General features: G+C 39.4%; 2 protein-coding genes across 2 annotated transcripts in view; one reads left to right on the top strand and one right to left on the bottom strand.

Annotated features, from left to right (window-relative positions):
- The window catches only part of REEP3 (receptor accessory protein 3), a 100,202-nt gene extending 87,728 nt beyond the window's left edge, over positions 1-12,474 (bottom strand). Inside the window, exon 1 of the mRNA XM_027062099.2 lies at positions 12,342-12,474. Coding sequence (XP_026917900.2) covers positions 12,342-12,373 — 32 coding nt within the window. The 5' untranslated portion in view covers positions 12,374-12,474. The remainder of the gene's footprint in view (positions 1-12,341) is intronic.
- LOC128312605 (translation initiation factor IF-2-like) lies at positions 11,381-19,890 on the top strand. The gene is made up of 2 exons (XM_053207207.1): positions 11,381-13,070; positions 18,556-19,890. The coding sequence occupies exon 1, from the start codon at positions 11,847-11,849 to the stop codon at positions 12,273-12,275; it is 429 nt and encodes a 142-aa protein (XP_053063182.1). The 5' UTR covers positions 11,381-11,846; the 3' UTR covers positions 12,276-13,070; positions 18,556-19,890.
- Positions 19,891-26,413: the final 6,523 nt, after the last annotated feature.

Genomic DNA, 26,413 nt, shown 5'->3' with positions numbered 1-26,413 from the left:
TCCTTGTTCTTTGTAGCTATCTTGTTGATTGCTGGGCTTTTGCTCTCTCCTGTGAACTTTAAATAATTGGTCTGTTAGGTCCTATGAAAACAAAAACCATAAAAATTCTGTTGGAATCCCAGTGAAACTATAGATCTACTTGGAAAGAATTGATAATTATCAGCTAACACTCATCCATTAACATGGGCTATCCATTTACTCAGAACTTCTTTTATCTTTCAATCATGTTTTACAACTTTCTTTATAGTTTCGTCCCCAGTGTTACAGACTCTTATTTTTTATTAAAAAATTTTTTTAATGTTTATTTATTTTTGAGAGAGAGAGTGAGTGAGTGTGAGCGGCGGGGGGGGGGGGGGGGGCGGGCAGAGAGAGAGAGAGGGAGACACACAGAATCCCAAGCAGGCTCCAGGTTCTGAGCTGTCAGCACAGCTCGATGCGGAGCCTGAATTCGTGAACCACAGGATCATGATCTGAGCTGAAGTCTGACACTTAAGCGACTGAGCCACCCAGGTGCCCCACAGGCTCTTTTACCAGGAGAGATGTAATCTGTGTACCTTTACTGTCATTACTGACCTAGGTCCTCCATCTCCTGTCCCCTTTAATTTTGGGCTTCTATATCCCTATAGCCTCCTCTTTCCCAACCCTGCTCTGTTTGAAAACTACAAATTAATATCCTTTTAAATTATCATCTCTCTGCACATGACACAGATAGTCACGCCTTTATTTAGAGTGGGAGGAAAAACAAGACATAGAGAGAAAGGTGAGGCAAGCATAAAGGGGAGGACAAGAGATAATGGTGATGGCGGAGAGCAGAGCTGAGCTCCTCAAAGAAAGGGGGCTGCGTGCTTTCCTTCCTCATGCTGTTCCTTCTCTTATCACATGCTCCGAGGGCATTAAGGTGGTGGCACTTCCAAGTAGTAGGTTGTATCATCTGCAGCGTTTCCTTTATATTTCTCAGTCATTCGAGGTAACCAAGGCCTCTTTTTAATTGTAACTATTTCTGTTAAAACGGCTTACCACTTTTGTTTTTCTCATTAGTTGTAGGTGAGCTATTTTAGTTCAAACACTACAAGAACTTGTCACTAGCAAACACTTAAGGTAATGTGGTATAGATTCACTAGAAGACAGTATACTTTATTTCTTAAACTTAGGAGACTATTTGCAACAAAGCCATATTTGCATCATGTTTACCACACAAAATAATACAAGACTTAGGATTTAGAAATGCCTAAAAAAGCATTTAATCAGAATTTAAAAAGCATTAACTGTGCGTGTGTGTGTGTGAGCGGGGGAGTTTATCTCCAATTTGCATTTCTGTCATTCAACTTGGCAAAGGAAAACACCAGATATCCTTTCAGAATATTTTTACACAAAGCTTTCAGGCCACTTTTCTCACATAATTTATTTTAACACCTTAATGTTTTCAGATTAAGATTTACACACTTCTAAGGCCCCTTTATATGGATCTAGAGGTGTATCTTTAAACGGTACCTTTCACCTATCCATTAATGATCCATTAAACACCTTAAAACCACCAACATTTCTATTTGCAAGATTAACTTACGTATATAAAGTGAAAATTAAAAGGCCTTATGTTTCAGAAAACCATAAATAAAAACTATGGTTGATGAAATTAATGATTTAAAAAATGCAAATAAATAAATATTGAACGGACAACTGGAAAGTTTGTTCAGCAATCCTGAGATGAATCAGCATCTGAACAGAAAACAAAGACCATAGGCACAAAGCAGCAAGGAACTGATCATGGCAAAATTAACCCCCTTAGGCAAATATCACCAAATTCTCTTCTGTTCTCATATCTGCACTTTTTAAAAATGTTTCATTTATTTTGAGAGACAGAGAAGGTGGGGGGGAGGGAGGGAGGGAGAGAAAGAGACAAAGAGAGAAAGAGAGAGAGGGAGAGAGGGAGAGAGAGAATATCCCAGGCAGGCTCTGTGCTTTCAGTGCAGAGCCTGATGTGGGGCTCGATCCCACAAACCCACGAGATCATGACCTGAGCTGAGATCAAGAGTCAGATGTTTAACTGACTGAGCCACTCAGGCACACCCCGCCCCCACCCCGCCCCCTGCACCTTCTTTAAATTCACAGTCAAGAATGTCTACTGCTTGGTGCACCTGGGTGGGTTAATGGGTTAAGTGTCCGACTTTGGCTCAGGTCACGGTCTCCCGGTTTGTGAGTTCAAGCCCCACACTGGGCTTGCTGCTGTCAGCCTGTCAGCGCAGATACCACTTCTGGTTTTCTGTCCCCCCTCTCTCTACCCCTCCTGCCTACACTCTGCCAAAAGTAAATAAACATTTAAAAAAGAAAATAAAAGGATGCCTACAGCTCATTGTTTCTGTGGGTATCTGGAAGTTTAAACATGGAAAGGAAGTCCCATTTATCCACTTTACAGTTTTGGTGAAAGTGTATTCTAAATTTTGGGAGTCCTGAAAATTAGTGATTAAAGTTTGATGATGAAAAAGTGTCACACTGGCAGAATCTTTAGCATATCATTTATTCAGTGCTGTATATATTCATGTTATTTTTTAATACCAAATAATGCCGCTTATTATTCATCACAGATATTCACTTAGTACAAGGTTAATGTATTCATTTATTTAAATATTCAAGTAGTTTTACACTTTAGATTTTTATTTTATTAAATTTTTACAGTAGACACTAATGTTACATTAGTTTCAGGTATACAACATGGTGATTCAACTTCTTTATACTTTATGCTGTGCTTACCACCAAGTGTAGCTACCATCTGTCACCATGCAACCCTATTACATCACCATCGATTATATTCCCCATGCTGTAACTTTTATCCCCTTGACTTTTTCATTCAGTAACTGGAAGCCTGTCTCTCCCCCTCCCCTTCACTCATTTTGCCCAGTCCCTCCCCCCCCACCTCCCTTCCCTCTGCCAACCATCAGTTGGTTCTTCGCAAATAAGTAGTTTTATTAAATACAAAGTCAGCACTTCACAGCTTCTCACTGAAAAGTAATCTATCTATGGTTCTCCATTGGAAGCATACAAGTCATAAAAGGCAAGATCTTCAGCAAGGGTTCTACTCTCCCTTTCCTGCTTCAAGTGATAGACAACACACTGTTCTCATGAGGTTGTCCGTCTCAATGGTGAACAACTCTGGGTATTTGAAAGCTCTCCCTTATCTACTGAATTAAATTCTTCCTTATAACATCCACTTATTGCTCTAACCTGGTGTTCACAAGAAGAAAAAAAAATCAGTACTCTCTCCCTCATGTGACAACTCTTAAATTAAGACAGTTATTTTGTTAGTCATTAATTTGTCTCCTTTTCTGATCCAATCCCTAAAACTTCCTTGGCTTTTTAGTTTTTCTCAGGATATGTAAAAGATACTGTTTTAAGTTGAATTGTGCCCTCCAAAAAAGATATGAAGGAGTCCCAATCCCCACTACTTCGAATAGTGACCTAATTTGGAGACAGGGTCCTTAAAGAGGAAATCATGTTAAAAGGAGGTAATTAGCATGGGCTCTAACCTACTGTGACTTACGTTCTTTATAAAAAGAGAAAATTTGGACACAAAGACCTTCACAAAAATGAAGGCAGAGATGGGTGTGATGAATCTACCAGCCAAGGAATGACAAAGATTGCCAGCAAACCACCAGAAGCTGAGAGAATGAGTCTTGGAATAGATTTCCTCCTCACAGCCCTCAGAAGGAATGAAGGAACCTTTTGACACCTTTGCCTTGACTTTTAGCTCCCAGAACTGTGAGATAATAGATTTCTGTTGTTCAGGCCACGAGGTTTGTGGTATTTCATTATAACAGCCCCAGCAACCTAACGCATTTCTCAGAAATGTGACATGATAAAAGGTTAAGGAAACTTGTCACAGCAGAATGCTTGGTTTTATTTACAGGTGAAAATAATTCTTTCCTAAAATAGACTTATTATTCCTTGGAAACATAAAAGGTCTCAGCATTAATATATTTGATTACTTCCTGAAATTATGTTTTGAACTACTGGTTAGTACAAACCTATTATGTTTAGTTTTTTCCTATGACTTTTGCTTTCATGATTTCCTTAGCATCTATGCTTTTGCAGAGCTGATGAAACTGTTAAACAGTAAGGACAGCAAATACTGGTAACTCTCAGCTCTGTATTCAAATCTTCGTATCTGAACAACTTTTAGGACCAAGAAAACTGTAACTTGTAAACTACAATTTACAAATTTAGAAAATAAGGAATAAGACCATTGATGGGGAGAATATGTGATTATATAAATTATTTTCAAAGTATACTATATCAGTGATTCTCATCAATTTTGGGAACTTCTCTGTAAATACTGAAATAGAAATTAATTTTGAGGGGTCCCCGGGTGGCTCAGTCAGTTAAGTGTCTGATTCTTGATTTCAGCTCAAGTTCGTGATCTCAGGAACTGTGAGATTGAGCCCCTCATCGGGTTCTGTGCTGACAGCACGGAGCCTGCTTGGATTCTCTCTTTCCTTCTCTCTCTGGTCCTCCCCAACCTGTGTTCTCTCTCTCTCTAAATAAATAAACTTAAAAAAATTAAGATCAGCAACAGTGTTTTATACAGAAAATTCTTAAGCAAGAGATATCCTGAGACACTTATAAATTTCCAAGTATCATTATAGCCTGTAATTTCTCCCACAAAGTACACAGAAGCAGCAAACAAAGCCATTTTCAAATGGAAATGCTGAGCGAACCATGCCTTATAAGGGCTCACTCTAGTTGAACTTTCTGTAATGATGGAAATGTTCTATTTCTGTGCTATCCAATAAGGTAGTTACTAAGCTTGAATGCCTACTGAACACTTGAAATGTGGTGTGACTGAGGAATTTAATGTTTAATTTAACTATCTAAATAGCCACAAGGGACCAGTGACTTCCATATTGAACAGCACAGGTTTCTTCCCTTTTCACTTAACACAGTGGTTCTCAGCTAGTGGCAATTCTGCCCACTAGTGACCTACGACAATATCTGGAGACATTTTTGGCTGTCACAGTTGGGAGGTGCCAATGGCATCTAGTGGGCAGAGGCCAGGGATGCTGGTAAAACATCCTACGGTGCACAGGACAGGCATCCCTAAGTAAGGATTACCCAGTCTAAAATGTGAAAAGTGCTAGGTTAAAAAACTTAGACATATTTAAAAGATCTTCAAATGAAATAAAAAATATTTAGAATAATATACAGCCATTCATAACGATATTCAAACATTAGCTAGTCTGCTATTAAAATCTTTTGCCATGCTCAGTATTTCCAACCTAACGGCTGTTTTCTCTGTCCATAGTATCTTAACGAGTATGCTACTTCACCTGATTTTCCATCCTAGCAGCCTTTGTAAATTTAACATGACTGAAGCTGGTAACTTTACTTCAGAAATAGCGTTAAGTATGCATAAATGCTTAACAGTTTTGTGAATGTGAAAACATTTATAACAGAATGACTTTTACTTAAAAAAAATTTTTTTTAATGTTTATTTGTATTAGAGAGAGAGAGAGAGATGTGTAAGCAGGAGAGGGGCAGAGAGAGAGGGAGACAGAATCTGAAGCAGGTTCCAGGCTCTGAGCTGTCAGCACAGAGCCCAACATGGGGCTCGAACTCACAAGCAATGAGATCATGACCTGAGCTGCAGTTGGACGCTTAACCGACTGAGCCACCCAGGTGCCCCTAGAATAACTTTTACTTTTAACCTTTCATTTAACCTCAGAAATACATGAAAGGGCTAGTTCAGGGCAAATACATAATCAATGACCTAAAAAGCTCATGTTCTGCTAACGAAGACTCACCAGTAATCTTTTTCCACATGACCAAACAGTAATATATTTAAGATATTTAAATTACCCATTTATGCCATGATTATTGTAATATACTCTTTATTTGAACATTACAATCTACGCCAAAAGGAGAGAACATGGAAATATCCAAACTAAAAGGGCTCAAAAATCCAGTGGAAAAAGAAGTTATTAAAATAGCTGCAGTAACAAAAAGTGAACAGAAGCAAACTGTTTCTGAAATGAAGGCTAATAAAGGAATCTTGTTGAAGTTCTGGCCTAGGCAATGAAAGCAAGACCCAATAGTTTAGGATGTGTTTTCTGTCTCAATGAAGGAAGACAGAAAGGATGACCTCTTGGAGGACATTCATGACAAATTATATTTTTAAGATTTTAACTTTTCCAATGTCCTTGAAAACATTGCTCCTATTTACTTTATTTCTCATTGCCTAAGAGCAATTTCAGTAAGCATCCTATTCTTAGACATAGCTCCTAATTATTTGTTATTCACATGACAAATCTCATCAAAACTGGAAAACAAAATCTACCTTAACCTAATTGAAAGATGATATTTTAGCCATCACTGAGATTTTACAACTATTTAAAAGTATGTAAAGCACATACAAAGGAAGAGAAATATCACTTACAGATTGTGACTGACCTCAAACTTCCACAAGGATTTAAAAAGTACTCAAGATGTTTTTCATTAATCCTATCCCGATCTTAACCCACAAAGGGGAGAAACAGGATGCCGTTATAATAATGCATTTAAGAGATGATGCTGGCTTGGACTACAATAATGTAAGAAAGGTGATGAAAACTATATTTTGAAGGTAGAGTCAACAAGATTTGCTGTAGGATTCAATGCAGGTAATGAGAGAAAAACTGGAATCAAGGATGATCCCAAGGTTTTTGGCCTGAGCTACTGGAAGGACTGAGTTGACATTAATTGAGCTGGTGCAGGCTGCCAGGGTAGCCACACTGGGAAGGACATTCAGAAGCTCAGTGTTGGATATCTTAAGTTCAACATGACTCTCAGATGTTTCCAAGTAAGGTAGGCACCTGAAAAATAGGATCATGAGTTCAGCACAGAGGTCTGGGTTGGAGATGTAAATTACGAGTCCTTATAGAAGAGAAAAAAATTCTAGGAACTGAGCTCCTGGACCTGCCAACTTTAATCAGTCAGGGTATGTGGAGGAATGTGGCAGGGAGACAGAGAAGGGAGGGAGTGGTCGGTGAGTTGTGAAGAGTACAAAAACAAGGCTTCTTGGACACCAAGTGAAGAGACCATTTCAAGGACAGAGTGAGCAACTGTACCAAAAGTCCTGGTAAGTTAGGTGAGGACCAGACAGTTTGGTCATGTAGAAGTCACTGATGACTTAGAGAACAGGTATTTCAGTGGAATGGTTGGTGGTGGCAAGGCCTACATGGTGTGGGTCTGAATGACCCGAAGGAAGTGGAGAAAGTGTATATGGACTGCTCTTTTGAGGAGTTTTTGCTTTAAAAGGAAGGGGAGAAATGGGATAAGAAGATGAAAAGTATAGCAGGCTGAAAGAGTTTTTTGTTAAATGGGAGAAATGACAGCATGTTTTTGCCTGCTAAAAAGAAAAATCTAGGAGAGAGGGAAAGTATGCTAGAAAGAAGGGGGAAAGCTGCTGGAGTATGGTTTTTAAGGTATACAATTTAGACTTTATAGATACCCATTAAATATAATTGAGAAGGATCAATTTACTTCTGACAGAAATAAAAGTAGAGTGATCGGTATTCTATATTTAGAGGTGAAAAATAAATCACAAAGTAAAACATGAACAAGTTGAACTGTCTTAAAACTATAAATTTTCTCTTCAACTAAAAACAAAATATCTAAAGAGAAGTGTAATTAGATTGAGAAACATCTGCATCAAACATGACTTAAGGTTAATTAAGTAAGGAGCTCAGACCAACAAGTAAATTAGCAAGTAACCAAGAGTTAAAGTGCTAAAGTACATACAGACCATTTGTACAACAGGAGATACAATATATATTAGGACAAATATTAAATCTGGCTAATAAGAAATAAAATACAAAAGAAAACAATGAGATCTATTATATATATTAGGAAAATATGAAAAAATTAAAACACCCAAATCTAGCTACACCGTGATAAAGACCGCGATGATACATTGTTGGTGGCCATGTAAAATATTAACATCCTTTGGATAGCAGTTTGGCAGTTCATATCAATAGTCATAAATATTCATATTCATAGCCTTTGACTCCCTTGGATATTCAGCCTAAAAAAAATACTTAAAGAGGGGTGCCCGAGTGGCTCATTTGGTTGACCATCTGACTTTGGCTCAGGTCATGATCTCATGGTGTGTGAGTTCAAGCCCCACATAGGGCTACTGTCAGCACAGAGCATGCTTCAGATCCTCTGTCCCTCTCCCTCTCTCTCTCTCTCTCTGCCCCCCCCCAACTCTTGTGTGTACTATCTCTCAAAAATAAACAAGCATTAAAAAAGAAAATACAAAGAAAAAAGCATATATAGATGATGTCTGGTATAGTCTTATAATTGTATCAGCACTAGTTATGAAAATAACATATTAAAATGATCTAAAAGCAAAATTAAAAAATGAATGGCTATGAAAATTATGAATATTGGCCTGATCATAAAAGAGACAGAATGATCTCAGAGAACACATTAGATGCCTACAATATAGTAAGAATAAGAAAACCTTTTTTTTTTTTTTTACAGTAATTACAACTATGTCACCTACAATGAGACAAAGAAAGATGTAAATTGAAAACAGTTTAAACATTCAGTATTCTGGTGAATACGTTCTTCCTTATCTGGTAACAACTACTAATACTTACTGAATACTTACCATGTGTCCAATGCTGGACTACAGACATAATGTATAGGGACACATTTAATCCTATGGAGTAGGTTATAGCTAATACATGGCAGGGCTAATATTTGAATTCAGGCAGTCTTTCATCTTGATCTTAACCACAATGATATATACTCAAATTAAGAAAACTTAGAAAAATGGGATTTCTCTTAACCTGTAAGTCATGTTTCAATAGGTAAGGTACAGGTATCACAAATGAATGAAATATCATTTGGTAATCTCAGACTAGTAACCCTTAATTTTCAAAAAATATTTTAATGTTTGTTTCTTTTTGAGAGAGAGTGTGAGGGACAGAGAGAGAGAGGGAGACACATAATCTGAAGCAGGCTCCAAACTCTGTCAGCACAGAGCCCTATGTGGGGCTTGAACTCACGATCTGTGAGATTATGACCTGAGCCAAAGTCAGATGCTTAACTGACTGAGCCACCCAGGTGCCCATTCCTTAATAATTGCTAACTAACTTTCAATCTTGCCTGCAAAGTTAAAATTGATTTTAGACAGACTGGGAAAAAAAACCCCAACAAAAACCAAAAAGCCCTTTCATAGCATTACAGAATGCTAGAGCTGTACAAGAGAATACAGATAAACCAGATCCTTTATTTCCACAGAGAAAGAAACAGGTATCTAATCAGTAAGAGGCTGGCTCAAGGTCATTCAGCTGGTTAATATAACTAAAGCTAGTTCTAAATTCCAGGTTTCCTGATGATAGCCCAATGATACTTCTTTCTATATTATCTTATTCCCCTCCCCCCTAAAAAAATACGTTATGTTTTATGTGCACAATAAATGCCAGGCATCACATCTGGTGTGTTTTAGTTAAACAAATCTTTTTTTTTTTAATATATGAAATTTATTGTCAAATTGGTTTCTATAGAACACCCAGTGCTCACCCCAAAAGATGCCCTCTTCAATACCCATCACCCACCCTCCCCTCCCTCCCACCCCCCAGAGTTAAATCTTTACAATAGTTTTAAGGAGGTAAATATTATAACCACTTTAAGGCGAAGACACTGAAGCCCAGATGGGCTTCGTACATTGCCCAGCACCATGCAGCTAGTAACTGGCATCCAGATCTGATTCCAAAGCCAGGGTTCTTCCTCCAGTATGTACCACAGGGTTTGGGGAGAAAGTGCTCAAGCACACAGGGAGCTCAGGGTATGGAAGTTCCTTGTGTTCCCTGCCCAATCCACCCAGAGGTTCGTGTTGAGAGAACTGTCTGATCTCTTTTCTTCAGGCTCAAAACTAGCTGGCTGTTCCAGTGGGTTAAAAAGAATGTGAAATTCTATCTCATGGTGTGAAAAAGGTTTCCAAGTTTGTTTAGATCCTGGGATTGGGCTTTTGTGTCCCTAGAGTACAATCAAGGGAGTAGAAAACATTGAGTGCTTAGAGATCGAGAAATTGAGGACCACAGGGGCAAAATATAATGATGCTTATATTCCTTGACAATTGTGCTTTCTAGTATGCTAATAACTCAATGGCTCATGAAATACATTTCTGTGACCTTTTCTCCCTCACATTTTTGTTTCTTTTCTTTTGCCTCACACTTCAAATTCCATACATTCTAGCACTGCAAGCTTTAATCTTCTCTCTCCAGTTAGGGAGCTCGCTAAGTGGGCTCCCTGTCTTTAGTGTTTCTTCATTTACAACCATCTCACTCAACAAGGGAGAGAATCTCCCAAAGCAAAGCTACTACTGCCTAACAGAATTTATCACTTTTCCCTTAAATTCCTTGAAAACAGGCCCCACTCTACCTTTCCAGCTTTCTCTCTCAACCAAGTCCCTCAAGTCCTCTGTAACTAATCTAGGTTGTTCCTCCTCTGTGCTTTGGCTCACAATGATCTTTTTATCTGGACTCCTTTACGTTTTCATCTTTGGCTGTCTAAATTCAGAATGTCCTTTAAGGCCCATCTCAAATGTAATCTCCCTTGTTTTTGCTGATTCTCCAACCAGATATAATTCCCTCCTTATCTAACCCCTACAGCACTGGGTGTAACTCTTACAAGATTTGACATTCTCACCTGTACTGCAGGGATCAGTGTATCTGAACTGTCAGTTCCATTAACACCAACACTGTTACTAATGTTTGTGTTATAGGTAACACCTAGAAAAGACATACTCATAGTCAATGATCCAAAACAAGAATCTGATTTGAGTAATGCAAACTATATCAAAGTACTTCTCAATTTTCTATCTCTTGAAAAAAGAAAATAGGTCAAAGGAAACCAGAGTTAAAAAAAAAAAAAAGTACAGCTTCTTAATGGGGCACTTCATTTTCTAGGTGCAGACACAACAGTTGATATACATCTACTAGGTCAAGAAAAGTATGCCTGTATTATGTAAATGACATTCAAAGGCTTAAAAAAAAAGCCTTAAAAAAATCTGAACACACCTGTAGTATGCTTTTATTTCCTGACTTTTAGTTCTGTACAGATGAAGCAGGAAGCCCTGCAGCTTTAAAACTAGTAACTGTACAGAGGAAGGACAAACCTCATTAAGACGATCAAATGACAAATTTAGAAGGGTACTGCAAATCAGGTAGAATAGGGATGCTGAATGATTCAAACAAAAAACCAAATCTCACGGAGAAATTTTCCTTCTCTCCAGTGGAAAACAAAATTTGAAAATTTGGAAATATTATTTTTTCCACATTCTAAAGCTAATTAGAATAGCCTGCTGCCTCAGAAAAACATTTCATAAAGGTACTGAGGTAATATTACCCCTACAGAGATCAAGAATAATGAATCCAAGGCCCCCTGGCTGTCCCTACGTCATTGTTTACTTTGTGACTTTTTTTTTCTTTGAAAAGCGGGGGCGTAAGATGGGGGAGAATGGGAGAAAATCAGTTTAAACTGTAGTCAAATAGCTTTAGTTGAGTTGCGGTGTTTAATTTTTTCTTATGGACCTGTAGCACTTGTTGGTAAGAGCACAATGAAATTAACTGATAATCTGAATAAAGGCAACAGGCACCTGCAGCCTCTCAATCACTTAGCAAATATTTCCGACAAGAAAGGGCCAGATTCTGCGATCTGGCCGAACAAGCGGGTGTCCCCATTCAACAAGGAGAGTCTCTCTAGGTAAGCTGTAAATCTCGGGGGAAGCTGGAACCTTTCCCAGAGATCTGAGCTAGGAGCGGTCTCAGGTTTTTAGACAAATCTCTCCTCCTACCACACGTGACCGAATGGTATTCAGCCGCCGAGAGAGACACCTCACCGCACCAACCGCGGGATACAAAGGCTCGACGCCGCCGCCGCCGCATCCCTGGGAGGATCGCCTAGCCTCCCGCGCTCAACGCCTGCGGAGCCTGCGCAGGGCGCCGCCGCGAGGCGCGCCGCTCCCGGGCCCACAGGGCGGTGCCGCGCAGCGCGGGGAGCGGGAGCGGGGAGCGCGCACCGCCTGCCTTGCGCGCCTGCCCGCCCAGCGCTTCGGGAGCAGGGCCGCCGCGCCGCACGCAGCCCGGCCGCGCCGCAGCCGCCGGGCCCTAGTCCGCCGCAGGGAGCTCCGCAGCGACGTGGACCAGGGTGAGGAGGCCGAGGGCCCACAGCCCCCGGGCAGGCCCGAGGCCGGGCCAGCCCATCCCTGCCCAGGCCTGGGCCTTCCCCTCTCCTAGCCCCTACCCCTCCCTACGCCTTCCCGGGACTCGCGGGGGCGGCGGGGCGCCGTGAGCTGCACTTACACCACGGCTCTGGAGATCATCCAGGACACCATCTTCCCGGGGTCTTGCACCCCAGCTAGGGGGCAGGTGGGCGCCGAGCGTGGCGGACCAGGCCGCCAACGGCAGGCCGCGCGCTCGCCGGCTCCTCGCGCTCCCCGGGGCCGCGCTGGCGCCCTCGGGAGCCGGGCCGGGTGTATGCGCGCAGCGGCCGGAGCTGCGCGGCGGTCGGTCCCCCCTCCCGTCCCCGCCCGTCCCCGCCCGCGGCCGAGCCGCCGCGGAGCCAGCCGGCCCCGCCCCTGCACTCCGCTGATAGGCGGCGGCGGCAGCGGCGGCAGCGGCGGCGCGTCGGTCGTGCCCGGGTCTGGGCGGTGGTGCTCCGGGGGCAGGGCGGTCGGGACCCCGGCCGGCGCCGAAAAGCCTCGCGGCCCAGACTCCTGAGCTCCAACCTCCACCTCCCTACTCGTTACATGTCTGGGACGCCCACCTGGCGTACAGGGGCCGAGGGAGTGGCCGGGGGCTGAGGCAGGGGACTTGCGGGTAGGGGTTGTCATCATATGTGGGAAAAAATAGCAGGAACTCTGTGTCCGGTAGACTCCTCTGGACCTGGCCCTAGATTCTAGGGAGGCAAGATTTTGAGATGTGTTTAGCCACATCGGGTGTCCTCAGTATTCACTGAAGCCCAGCGCCCTGGGCATCCTCAAGAGTACGGCATTTTAAGGAAACGTCGGGAGGATCTTTGCACAGGCCTCGGTGTGTGCCAGGAGTCGCGTGGTGCGTGGTGCAATGCAGGGAGTGGCAGAGGAGGGTGGCATTGGATTTCATGTTTGCAGCGGTGGGTGTATTGATACCAGTGTTCTAGGCCTTTCACAGCACCTTTCCCATCACAACATCTGCAAGGCCTGTTTTACAAACACACATCTGAGCCTGCCAAATACTCAGAGTGAAAACTGGGCTTAGGATTCCTGCTATTTACATTTGTCTTTTTTCAGGGGAGGTTGGGTTACTGCTTACTTACACCTTGAGGTTCTTGTAGATAGCATAATTTCAAGAGATAGAATATAAAAACAGCTTTTGGTGGCGGTACCAAATTGAGAAAATGATCTTCAGGTTTAGTCTTGTCTTTTTTTCCCCCTCCATTTAAGAAGATGGTGAAAGGTAATTCTAATATTCAGATGGTACGAAGAGTAAAGGATGAAATGTGAGCTTCAAGCCTTTAATTAAAGTCCAAGAAAATAGCTTATTCTTTGACCATGTTGTAATTTATTCTTTTTGTTCCTCAGTTTCCCCATAGTAAAAACAGACAAATTATACTGTAGCCTGCCTCTTGCCTTTCAGAGTGACATGAGGCACTGCTAAATAACATGTTTAGGAAGTTCTCCAAATTGCTTAGAAGAAGATGGGGGACATATATAAGATCCTGACTTCCTTTAAGTTCCAAGGTTCAATAAACTTAGTAGTATTTTGATTATTTAAGAAGTGAGCTCAGAAGCTGCTTTCAACTTTTAGGTTAAGTTCTTTTTCTTATTTACTCATTAAGAATATATATTTTAGTTTCAGTGATCTCATTAATGAAAACTTGTATTTGTTTGGAACCTTTTATTTTTGGCTGTTATTTCAAGCATTCTTTGGGGATCAGGTGTGTCACATAAGCACCAGTTTTCTGGAAAACTCTCTTGCCCAATAAAACTCAAACTCATTTGAATAGCATTTAAATCCATCCATGAACAGGTCCTGAAATGTTTTTAAAACTTGGAATTTTACTGCCTTCCCAACCCCTTTGGACCCCTACCCTTTCCCTAGTTCTCTTTTGGGAACCAAATTATATTTACATGCCCAGTACCTTTGCCTAGATTTCATTTTTTCTTTAATGATTTACTCTCTATTCTCTACCTATTAGAATTCTTGTTTTTCAGTGTCCTATGCCATGAGGATGTTCTTGATTTTCCCCAGTGAGAATTATTCATAATTTTTCCTAGGCCCCTATGATTTATTAGGTGAATTTCTATTTAATGCCTGTTTCATTCTGCTTTATATTATGGCTATGTTTTACTGATGTCTATCTAATCTACTGGATCGTAAAATGTTTGAGGATAGATATTGTATATTAGATATTTTTTTGTGTTTTCCAAGTCTCTAGGGTAATTGCCCAATGAAAGTTGGAAAGGTTTGAAAAGTTTGTTAGTACGGTTACTCTCTTAATTATTGAAGCTTTATGAAATTTCAGCCTCATACCATAGAGGTCTCTTAAAGATGTCTTTTTTGCATTCTTGGTTTGGCGGTCATCATTCTGAATATTATTTTACTGCATTGTAATATATGCCTTCAGGGGTTGCTGAGATGTGTAGGACTGTTGGCAGCTCTCTGAAATGTCCCTAGGCTGCTGTGTGTTAAATTTCGTTTTGTATGCTTATTGTATCTTCAGCCTCCTTCACATGTCACTTTTTGCTGCTCTCAATCTGGAACAGCCTCCTTTATATATCTCAACATGCCATGTGTTGGAAACCACCTGCCCTGTGTTAAGCACATGTTGTTGAGTCAACCTGTATAACCCAAAAAGCATAGGTTTATCCCCACTTGATAACATTGGAAACTGAGGGTTAGAGTACTCAGTGCCAATCACCACGTAGCTCATAGGTGGTAGAACTGGAACTCTAATCCATGCTTCCTGAGTGTTCTTCACATTATACTGTGATAGTTGAGTTGTGTCTAAGGAAGTGGGTCTAAATGGGAGGTGCCCTCTTGGAGGAAGTTGGGAGGCAAATTTTTTGTTGTTGGAATGACTGGGACTAACCACTAGTATTTAATGGGTGGGGACTAGGGGTGCTATACTTTTTGCAGTGCATGGGCTATCCTGAACAAAGACTGTTCCCAGTGTCCTGTGTGGTTTAGCAATATTCTGCCTGACATTTGTGTATGTAACATTCATAATTATCTGAATCTAGAAACTCCCTTTTACATAAAAACTCCTAGTTTTAACTGAGACTGAACTTTGCAGTCTCTGTTTCCACGCGAAAATGTTGCGCGGAAAGGAAGATTTCTTTTGTTCACAACTTGACCAAGGGTTATTTACAGTTTTGGAAAATTGCATCACAAACAACTTTGTTGTCACGTTCACCTGCTAATTACTTTGGTATGTCCTCTAGTTCAGTTTTGTTTCAGGATTAACACTGAAATACTTATTATAAATTATTTTCATTTCCCTTTTACATTTTTATTTAGGGTATAAAGTTTTGTTTGAAGTAGTCTGTAGGGAGATTGTTATTCCTTTCATTTCAGGGTGATAATGCAGAAATTGGAAAATATTTTATGCAGGGGAAACATTTGAGTCTGATATGGTTGAGAATTCTTGGTCTAAATTAAGAGTAAATTCATCTGATGAGGAGTCTCTTATGGACAGTGCCCAGATTTAGTAGTAGGTGTTTCTCATCTCTATATTGGGCCGAATCTTGGCTGGTAGAGATCTAGTAGGTGGCCATTAATTAAGTGCTTTATGGTGTGAGGCAAGGCTTTAGAGACTTGGGAGCAAAGGAAATACATTACCTCCGACCTAGAAGCTTTTAAAGTGTTGCCTCATTTAGCATACTTGAGACATTTCTTGTATAGAAAATATAAAATTCTTTCTTTTTTTAAAAAAAATTTTTTTTTAACGTTTATTTATTTTTGAGACAGAGAGAGACAGAGCATGAACGGGGGAGGGTCAGAGAGAGGGAGACACAGAATCTGAAACAGGCTCCAGGCTCTGAGCTGTCAGTACAGAGCCCGACATGGGGCTCGAACTCACAGACCGCGAGATCATGACCTGAGCCGAAGTCGGCTGCTTGACCGACTGAGCCACCCAGGCACCCCTAAAATTATTTCTTTACATACTAAATTGTTTCTTTTAACATATATCACTAGTATTTATTTGTTGTGCTGTGGAATGCCTCCTTCATTGCACTCTACAAAGACCCTTTGGGTTTTGAAATTTAACATGGTGGGAGGCAGTATATTTAGGTCAAAGGACTTTCTATGAGGAGACCCGTTTCTACTCTCGATAGTGTGATGTTTGGCAAGTCATCTGGGTTTTAAGTGGGGTTGATAATGTTATGATCAAATGCAACGTGTTTTAAACCTTAAAACTAATTAGACTCTATTAAATAAAGAATTTCTTTCTCTTCAGCATTTTCACTTAGTGTTCCTAGGAGATGTGTAGAATGTGCATCTTCTACATGTTAAAGGAGTTCATTTATCAGGGGAAAAAAAAGAGTAAGAAAGTACATAGGAGAGCAGATAGTGAGAGCAGAATTACATGGTACAGAGATAGTATCTAATTTGTGTAATTATTAATGAGTATACCAATGAGACTAAATACTAGGTCACCTTCCCCTCTCTATTGGGGGAGTATTTTCACATGCTTGAGAATATTTTATTTGGAGGAAGGCTAAAATTACTAAATGAGTCTATGTTAATAGTAGTTTGAAAATAGAGTGAGGGAAAGGATCCTAAAGAGAATGACTTAAAAGATGAAACCTGTTCTTTTTCCATCTCCTGCTAGATGAATATTTCTTTTATCTTTGCCAGTCTGTTTTATAGTGTCATGGTGACAACAAAGGTCAAATTTGCCATCTGACACTGAAATGAAATTAAAAAAAAAAAGTAATATTGAAAATACAATCAGATTGCAGGGGAATAGAAAGATTCTGAAGAAGATGAAAGCAAAATATGTCTGTGATGGCTGGATCTGGGGAACTCACATAGTAAGGAATTGACCATACATGAAGTTCTTATACATTTGAAGTAGCTTTACTTACAACAGTTAGGGATTTATGTAGAAGAACTTTTTTCTCCCTTCAGGTCATTTGTTTGACCATGTTAAATGGCAGAGAAACACAAAGCTCAAGACTTTTGGAGCACTTTCACTATTCATTTAAAATAGAATAGATTAGGGGTGCCTGGCTGGTTCAGTTGGTTAAGTATCCGTCCAACTCTTGGTTTTTGCTCAGGTCATGATCTCATGGTTTGTGGGTTTGAGCCCCGTGTCAGGCTCTGTGCTGACAGCTCAGAGTTTGGAGCCTGCTTTGGATTCTGTGTCTCTCTCTCTCTCTGTCCCTCCCCTGCTTGTCTCTCTGTCTCTCTCTCAAAAATAAATAAATAAACATTAAAAAAAAAGGGCAGATTAAATCATAGTTCCCAGTTTTATTTATTATTATTTTAATGTTTATTTTTGTGCTCTGTGAGACAGAGCACAAGTGGGGCAGGGGCAGAAAGAGAGGGAGACACAGAATCTGAAGCAGGCTCCAGGCTCTGAGCTGTCAGCACAGAGCTCACGCGGGGCTCAAACTCAACAGAACACAGATCATGACCTGAGCCGAAGTCCAATGCTCAACTGACTGAGGCACCCAGGTGCCCCTGGTTCGCAGTTTTAAATTCTAGGCAGACCTGTGATTTCAAGAATTGTTCAGATGCATACAGGTGTTATGATATAATTTGCAGAAAGCTGATATATTTGATAATTCTACCATGTGTATTAAGCAGACCTTAAAAGTTTTTTTATTGATGTTTTTGAGTGATAGTTCAAGGCACATGGAATAAAATTCAAAAAGGCTAAACAACGAAGTTAGTCTTTTATCACCTGTCTCCAGCCATCTAGTTCCTTTCACAGGCTGTCTCTGTTGGTAGTGTTTTGTTTTGTTTTGTTTTTGTTTTTTGCCAGAGCAAAGTCTAGAAACAGACTCAATTATATATAGGTAACTAGTCTAAGATAAAGGTGGAGTTTTATATTAGATGGAACATGATACATTTAGTAAATGATTTTGTGACAGCCAGCCATTTAATAAAAACCAAAGAAAAAGTAATTTATGAAGAAAAAAATGTAAATGTGAAAACTAAAAGTACCATGAAAGTACAAAAAGAAAGCATGTGAAGGTAATAGGATCTTGATAGTGGAATCAGAAACCAAAAAGGCAAATTTCATAGACATGATTACATAAGAATTTAAAAATTCTTCTGCCTCTAAAAACAGTATAAATGGGATTTCAAGACAGATGACAAACTGGGAAAAAATATGTGTAAAACCAGACAAAGGGTTAATAGTCTTACTATACAATGCACTTAAAAAAATCCCACTAATTAAAAATGTATCTCAAAACTCAGAATCTCTGGTTTCCAGTCTAGCATGTAAGAAGTTGCTTAGGAGTTGCCCCTGTATTCTAACAAGTAAAAAGCTGAACAAATTCAAAAAATCAACTCTTCTTAGATTCTTCAGGGAAGTGAAGTCACAGAGTAAACTGCCGTCCCCAAATTGGAGCAACAAGTAGGCACAGAGAACCACAACTTACCAGACCAGAAACCTCTGCAGCAACCTTGGCCAGGGTAGGACCACCTAAACTGTAATTGATGAATCTGGAGGCATAGTGTGGACAACTCTGAGAGTTGAAAACTGCAGGAGAATCTAGTCACGGGAGACCCCCACACTTCGGTGAATTTTACCTTCAGGAGCTCTTACCAGGTGCTCACAGTTAATATTGGAGAAAAATACCCAGTGTTTCCAGCAGGAGGAGGGGAAAAGGAACTATTTCAACATTCACCAGAGAATTCTGCTTTTCTTAAGAAGACAGGCCCTCAAGAGAAACTATTTTATCAGAGCCTAACCTTAGTGGGGGAAGGCAATTCTCAACATCAGCCAGCTCTAGCCTTCCACCTGGGAGAAGGGAAAACACCAGTTGGAGCTCATTTAGCCATGTAGGGAGAGGGAAATGCGTTACTCCAGCTAGCCTGTCCCATCCCTGGGGAGTGAAAAGGTAGGGACTAAAAAGCATTGGTGAAGTTCATGGCCCAGAGCTACCAGCTCACTGAGAAACTGAGCCCTAATCATAGGACTGTAGGATGCCTCCCCCTAACAACCACATACCATACCACTACATTACTGAAGACCTGTTTACCAAACTTCTTTAGCCTAGTGCATCATGTCTGCCTTTCAACAAAAAAATACAAGGCATGCTAAAAGACAAAAAATACAGTTTGAAGAGACTGAGCAATTATGAGAACTAGAGTCAGATATGGAAGGAATGTTGGAATGACCAGACGAGGAATTTAAAAAAACAACTATGATTAATATGCTCGGGATTTTAATGGAAAAAGTAGACAACATGCAAGAATAAATGGATATTGTAAGCAGAGAGGTGGAAAATCTAAGACTAAAATATTAGGTCAAAAATACTGTAACAGAAACAAAGAATGTCTTTGATGGGCTCATTATTGGACTCGACACGGCTGAGGAAAGAATCTCTGAACTGAAGGATGTGACAATAGAACATTTCAAAATTGAAGAGTAAAGAGGAAAAAAAAATGAGAAAAGCAGAACAGAACATGAAAAAACTGTGGACACCTACGAAAGCATACATTTAATGTGAATACTAGATGGAGACAAAAGAAAAGAGAAGCAATATTTGAGGCAAGAATGACTGAGAATTTCCTGTAATTGAAATCAGACAGACACTGGATCACAGAACCAGGAAGCTTAGAGAGTACCAAGCAGGATAAATGTCAAAAAAAAAAAAACCCTCCTATGCCTAGGCAGAATATATTCAAACTTCAGAAAATCAACGTTAAAGAGAATAATCTTGAAAGAAGCCAGAGGAAAAAAACACCTTACCTATAGAAGAGCAAGGGTAAGGATCAAATTCTTTTAACCTTTCAACCTTGCAGAAAGTATGGAAACAAAAAAGTTGAGTAGAATGTTTAAAATATTGAGGGAAAACCCCCACCAACCTTGAGTTCGGAACCTTGTGAAATTTCTTCAAAAGTGAAGGAGAAATACTTTCTCAAACAGAAATTAGCGGAATTTGTTACTAATAGCCCTACCTTGCATGAAATGTTAAAAGAAGTCTTTAGAGAAAAGGAAATGGTACATATCAGAAGCTGATCTACATAAATAAAGGAAGAGCTTTGGAGAAAAAATAAGTGAAGATAGAATAGAAACTTTTATTTATACTTAATTGATTTAATAGTTTTTGGTTCAAAATGATAGCAGTAGATTCAGTTTGTGTGTATGTGTGTGTGTGTGTATGCTTAATGTATGCTTATGTGTAAGTGAAATGAATGAAGATGATGATATAAGGAATGGGAGAAAAGAATTAGGAATATTTTTATTCTAAGGTATTTGCGCTGTGAAGGAGTACAGTATTATTTGAAAGTGGATTTAGGTTACTTGTAAATATATACAGGCCTACCTTAGAGGTATTGTAGGTTTGGTTCCAGACTGCTATAACAAAGCAAATATCAAAAAGTGATTTTTTTGGGGGCGCCTGGGTGGCGCAGTCGGTTAAGCGTCCGACTTCAGCCAGGTCACGATCTCGCGGTCCGGGAGTTCGAGCCCCGCGTCGGGCTCTGGGCTGATGGCTCAGAGCCTGGAGCCTGTTTCCGATTCTGTGTCTCCCTCTCTCTCTGCCCCTCCCCCGTTCATGCTCTGTCTCTCTCTATCCCAAAAATAAATAAACGTTGAAAAAAAAAAAAAGTGATTTTTTAAAATTTCCTGGTGCATGTAATCATTATGTTTAAACCATACTGTGGTCTATTAGTGTGCAGTACCATTATTCCTAAAAATATATACATACCTTAATTACAAACTACTTTATTGCTAAAAAATGTTACCATCTGAGCTTTCCATGAGTTGTAATCCGTGATCACCGTAACAAATATATTAACAGTGGAAGTATTTGAAATGTTAAGAGGATTACCAAAATGTGACACAGAGACGCAGAATAAGTAAATGCTGTTGGAAAAATGGCACCCATAGACTGGCTCAAAATACAGTTGCTATGAGACTTTAATTTGCAAAAAACACAGTATCTGTGAAGTAAAGTAAAGCAAAGCACAATAAAATGGGATTTACCTGTATTGCAAAGTCTAGAGCAATCACTAAAGTTAAAAGAAAGTATCATTAGTAAGAGCGGAAATGGAATCATATCAAGTATTCAAATTCACAAAAGGCAAAAAAAGTATGGAAGTCAAAAGTGAGAACTAAGACAAGGGCAACAAGTAGAAAATAGTAACAAATATGGGGCGCCTGGGTGGCTCAGTTGGTTGGGCGGCCGACTACAGCTCAGGTCATGATCTTGCAGTCGGTGAGTTCGAGCCCCACATCAGGCTCTGTGCTGACAGCTCAGAGACAGCTTCCGATTCTGTGTCTCCCTCTCTCTCTGCCCCTTCCCTGCTTGCTCTGTGTCTCTCTCTCTCAAAAATAATAAACATTAAAAAAAATTTTTTTTAGAAACAGTAGCAAATATGTGTAGAAGTTCATCTATAACAATTTCCTCTAAATACATCATTTAAAAGACAGATTATTAGGGTGGATCAAAAACAAGACCCCAGTATATGTTGCCTACCAGAAACTCACTTTAAAAACACATGTAGATTGGGGTGCTTGGGTGGCTCAGTTTGTTGAGCATCTGACTTCAGCTCAGGTCATGATCTCACAGTTGGTGGGTTTGAGCCCTGCCTCAGGCTCTGTGCAACATCTCAGAGCTTGGAGCCTGCTTCGGCTTCTGTGTCTCCCTCTCTCTCTGCCCCTCTCCTGCTCACACTCTGTGTCTCTCTCAAGGATAAATAAACATTAAAAAATTTTTTGTAAAGAAAAAATGTGTGTAGATTAAAAGTAAAGGGATGGGGCGCCTGGGTGGCTCAGTCGGTTAAGCGTCCAACTTCAGCTCAGGTCATGATCTCACGGTTTGTGAGTTCAAGCCCCGCGTCGGGCTCTGTGCTGACAGCTCAGAGCCTGGAACCTGCTTCATATTCTGTGTCTCCATCTCTCTCTGCTCCTCCCTGCTCACTCTCTCTATTAAAAATAAATAAATGCATAAAAAAATCAATAAAAGTAAAGGGATAGAGGAAGGTAACAGCATACTACCACTAATCAAAAGAAAGTGAGAATAGGTATATTAATTTCAGACAGAAATTGAGAATGAGGACAGTTACTAGGAATAAAAAGGGGCATTACATATGATAAAGTGGTCAGTACTCCAAAAAGATGTAACGATCCTTAATATGTATAAACCTAACAGAGTGTCAGAATATGTGAGGAAAACTGATAGAGCAGCAAGTATAAATAGATAAATCCACTATTATTGGAGACTTTAATACTTCTCTGTCAGAATTGGACAGATCCAGCAGGCAGAAAATCAGCAAAGACCTAGTTGAATCCAACAGAACTATCAATCAACTGGATGTAATTGACATCTATAGACTCCTTTATCCAATAGCAGCAAATTACATATTCTTCTCATGCTCACATGAACATTCATCAAGATGGACATCATTCTGGTTATAAAACACACCTTAACAAGCTTAAAAGAACAGATATACAGTATCTGTTCTCAGACCACAATGAAATTAAACTAGAAGTTAATAACATGAAGAGAATTGTAAAGTTCCCATATATCTGGAGATTAAAGAGCATAAAGTCTAAAAAACAGATGGGTCAAGGAAGAAATCTCAAGAGAAATTGAAAAATATTTTGAATTAAATGAAAATGAGTTTATAGTTTACCAATAAAAGCAGTGCTTAGAAGGAAATTTGTAGCATGGAATGAATACGTTAGAAAACAAGAAAGTTCTAAAATTAGCCATTTAAGCTTCCATTTTAGGAACGAGAAGAAGAACAAATTAAATCTCAAGTAAGCAGATGTGAAGAAACAGTAAGAACTAAAGCAGAAATCAGTTAAATTGAAAACAGGAAATAAGAGAAAATCAATAAACCCAAAAGCTGGTTCTTGGAAGAGATCAATAAAATCAATAAGTCTCTAGGCAGGCTAACTAAGAAAAAGAGGAGGACACACATTAGTGATCAGATGTGAAAGAGGGGACATCACCACAGATCCCATCAATATTACTATAATAATTCTATGAAGAACCCTATGCCCACAGATTTGATATCCTAGGTGAAGTGAATCTACTGTTTTAAAGTCACAATCTGCCAAAACTCACACCAGAAGAAATAAAGTCTGAATCAACCTATATCTGTTTAAAATTTTGAATCAATTAATAACCTTTTAAAACAATGCATCAGGCCCAGACAGGTTCATTGGTGAAGTCTATCAAGCATTTAATACCAATAGTATTATCTATACAGTCTCCCAGAAGATAGGAGAGAGAATAATTTCTATTTTGCATAGTCAGTATTTACCCTAATACTAAAACCAGACAAAGACATTATAAGGAAACTGCAGACCAGTATCGCTCATGAAATTGGGGGAAAAAAAACCTCAACAAAATATTATCCAGTTAAATCCAACAATGTGTAAAAGGAATTATACATTACAACTAAGTGGAATTTATGTCAGGTATGCAAAGCTGGTTCGGCTTTTGAAAATCAGTTAGTGTAATCCATTATATCAGTAGGCTAAAGAAAAAAAATTACATGATCATAACAAAATCCAACACCCATTTGTGATTAAAAAACTCTGTAAAGTGGGAATGGAGGTGGGGAACTTTCTCAACTTGATAAAGAACATTTACAGAAAACCTGCAGCTAATACTTAATGGTGAGAAACTAGAAGCTCTGAGGCACTATTGCTTTTCAACCTCATATTGGAAGTCAGAGCTAATGCAGTAAGGTTAGAAAAGGGAAAAAAACTATATGAATTGGGAGGGAGGAAATAAAACTTTGTTCTTGGTTTCGTTTCTACATGATCATTTATGCAGAACATCTGAAAGAATTGGCAAAAAAAATTCCCTGAGAATTGGCAAAAGAATTCCCTGACTATGAGGGATTATAGTAATGTTGTAGGATGTACTAAAGGTAATTGCTTTCATATAAATTTGAAATTGAAAGCTCAGTACCATTTACGTTAATACTTCCAACCCCAAATGAAATACTTAGGTATGAACCTAGCAAATTACATATGAAATCTGCAAGAGGAAAACTAAACTGAGTGAAGTCAAAGAACTAAATGAGAGATATTCCATGCTCATGGTTAGGAAGACTCAATATTGTCAGGATGTCAGTTCTTCCCAACTTGATCTGTAGATTCCATACAATCCATATCAAAATCTCAGCAGGTAATTTTGTGCATGTTGACAAACTGATCCTAAAGTTAATATATCATGGTGCCTGGGTGGCTCTGTCGGTTAAGCGTCTGACAATTGATTTCAGCTCAGTTCATGATCTCACAGTGAGGTCGAGCCCCTACTTGGGATTCTCTCTTTGCCCCCTCCCCAGTTCACGCGCATGCATGCATTCCTTCTCTCTCAAAATAAATAAGCAAATTAAAAAAAAAAAAAAAAAAAAAGCTTATATGCCAAGTCAAAAGCCCCTCAAAAGGCAACTCTGTTTTGAAGAAGGACAGTTATAGCACTGACACCTCACTTCAAGATGTACTGTGAAGCTATGTTAACGCATTGTGGTCTTGGCAAAAGCATACACAAGTAGATCAATGGAATAGAATAGAAAGTTCAGAAATAGATCCATGTAATTATAGTTAACCGACCTTTGACAGAAAGGAACAAAGACAATGTATTTGAGCTAATAGTCTTGTCAACAAATAGTGCTTGTATAACTTGACATCCACATGCAAAGAAATAAATCAAGACCTAGATGCCCTTCACAAAAATTAAATAAAAATGTGTCATAAACCTAAATGTAAATTGCATATCTCTAAAACTCCTAGAAGATAACATAGGAGAAAACCTAGGTGACCTTGGATATACCAGTCATTTTTTTAGATATAAAATCAAAGGCATTATCCATAAAAGAAATCATTGATAAATGGGAATTCATAAAATAAAAAAAACTTCTGGGGGTGCCTGGGTGGCTCAGTTGGTTAAGCGTCCAACTTCGGCTCAGGTCATGATCTCACGGTCCGTGAGTTCGAGCCCCGCGTCGGGCTCTGTGCTGACAGCTCAGAGCCTGGAGCCTGCTTCGGATTCTGTGTCTCCCTCTCTCTCTGACCCTCCTCTGTTCATGCTCTGTCTCTGTCTCAAAAATAAATAAACATTAAAAAAAAAAAAAAAACTTCTGCTCTGTGAAAGACACTTTCAAGAGAATGAGAAGATACGTCATAAATGGGAGAAAATATTTGGAAAAGATATATCTGATAAAAGACTGTTGTCCAAAATATATAAAGAACTCTTAAAACTCAGAAAAAGAAAACAAAACCTCATTGAAAAATGGGCAAAAATGGTGAACAGACACATCCCCAAATAAGATACACAGATGGCAAGAAAGCATATGAAAAGATGTTCAACATCACATGTCAAATCATTAGGGAATTGTACATTAAAATGAGGTGTTACTACACACTTAATAGAGTGGCCAGAATCCAAAACGTTAACACCAGCAAATACTGGCAAGAATGTGGAACAACAGGAGTTTTCATTCATTGCTGGTGGGAATGCAGAATGGTACAGCCACTTTGGAAGAAAGTTTGACAGTTTCTTAAAAAACTAAACATACTCTTAGTCCAGCACATCCACCAATCACACTCCTTGGTATTTACCTAAAGGAACTGAAAACTTACGTCCACTCAAAAACCTGCATATGGATGTTTAGAGCATCTTTATTCATAGTTGCTTAAACTTGGAGACGACTAACATGTTCTTCCGTAGGTGAATGGATATACTTTGGTATACCCAAACAATGGAATATTATTCAGGGTCAAAAGGAAATGAGCTATCAAGCCATGAAAAGACATGGAGGGAACTTGAATGCATATTACTTACTAATTAAAAAAAAGCCAATCTGAAGAGGCTAGATACCGTATGAATCCATCTCCATGACATCCTGGAAAAGGCAAAACTATGTGGACAGTAGAAAGATTTGTGGTTGTCAGGGGTTAGGAGCAAACTAGGAAATGAATAGACAGAGCACAGAGGATTTTTAGGGCAGTGAAAATATTCTGTAAATACTACGCTGGTATAAACATGACCTGTAGATAATCTGTGGATTTGGGGTGATAATGATATGTCAGTGTAGGTTTTATCAATTGTAACAAATGTACTACTCTGAAGGGGGATATTAATAGTGGGAAAAGTATGTTTGTGGGGATGGTAGTTATATAGGAACTCTCTGTCCTCCTCCCTCCAATTATGTGAGCCTAAAACTGCTCTAAAAAATGGTTT

Source organism: Acinonyx jubatus, chromosome D2, assembly GCF_027475565.1.
Source record: "Acinonyx jubatus isolate Ajub_Pintada_27869175 chromosome D2, VMU_Ajub_asm_v1.0, whole genome shotgun sequence".
Classification (NCBI taxonomy): domain Eukaryota; kingdom Metazoa; phylum Chordata; class Mammalia; order Carnivora; family Felidae; genus Acinonyx; species Acinonyx jubatus.
The sequence above is the reverse complement of the archived record's forward strand: the minus strand, read 5'-3'. Positions and strand labels throughout refer to the sequence as shown.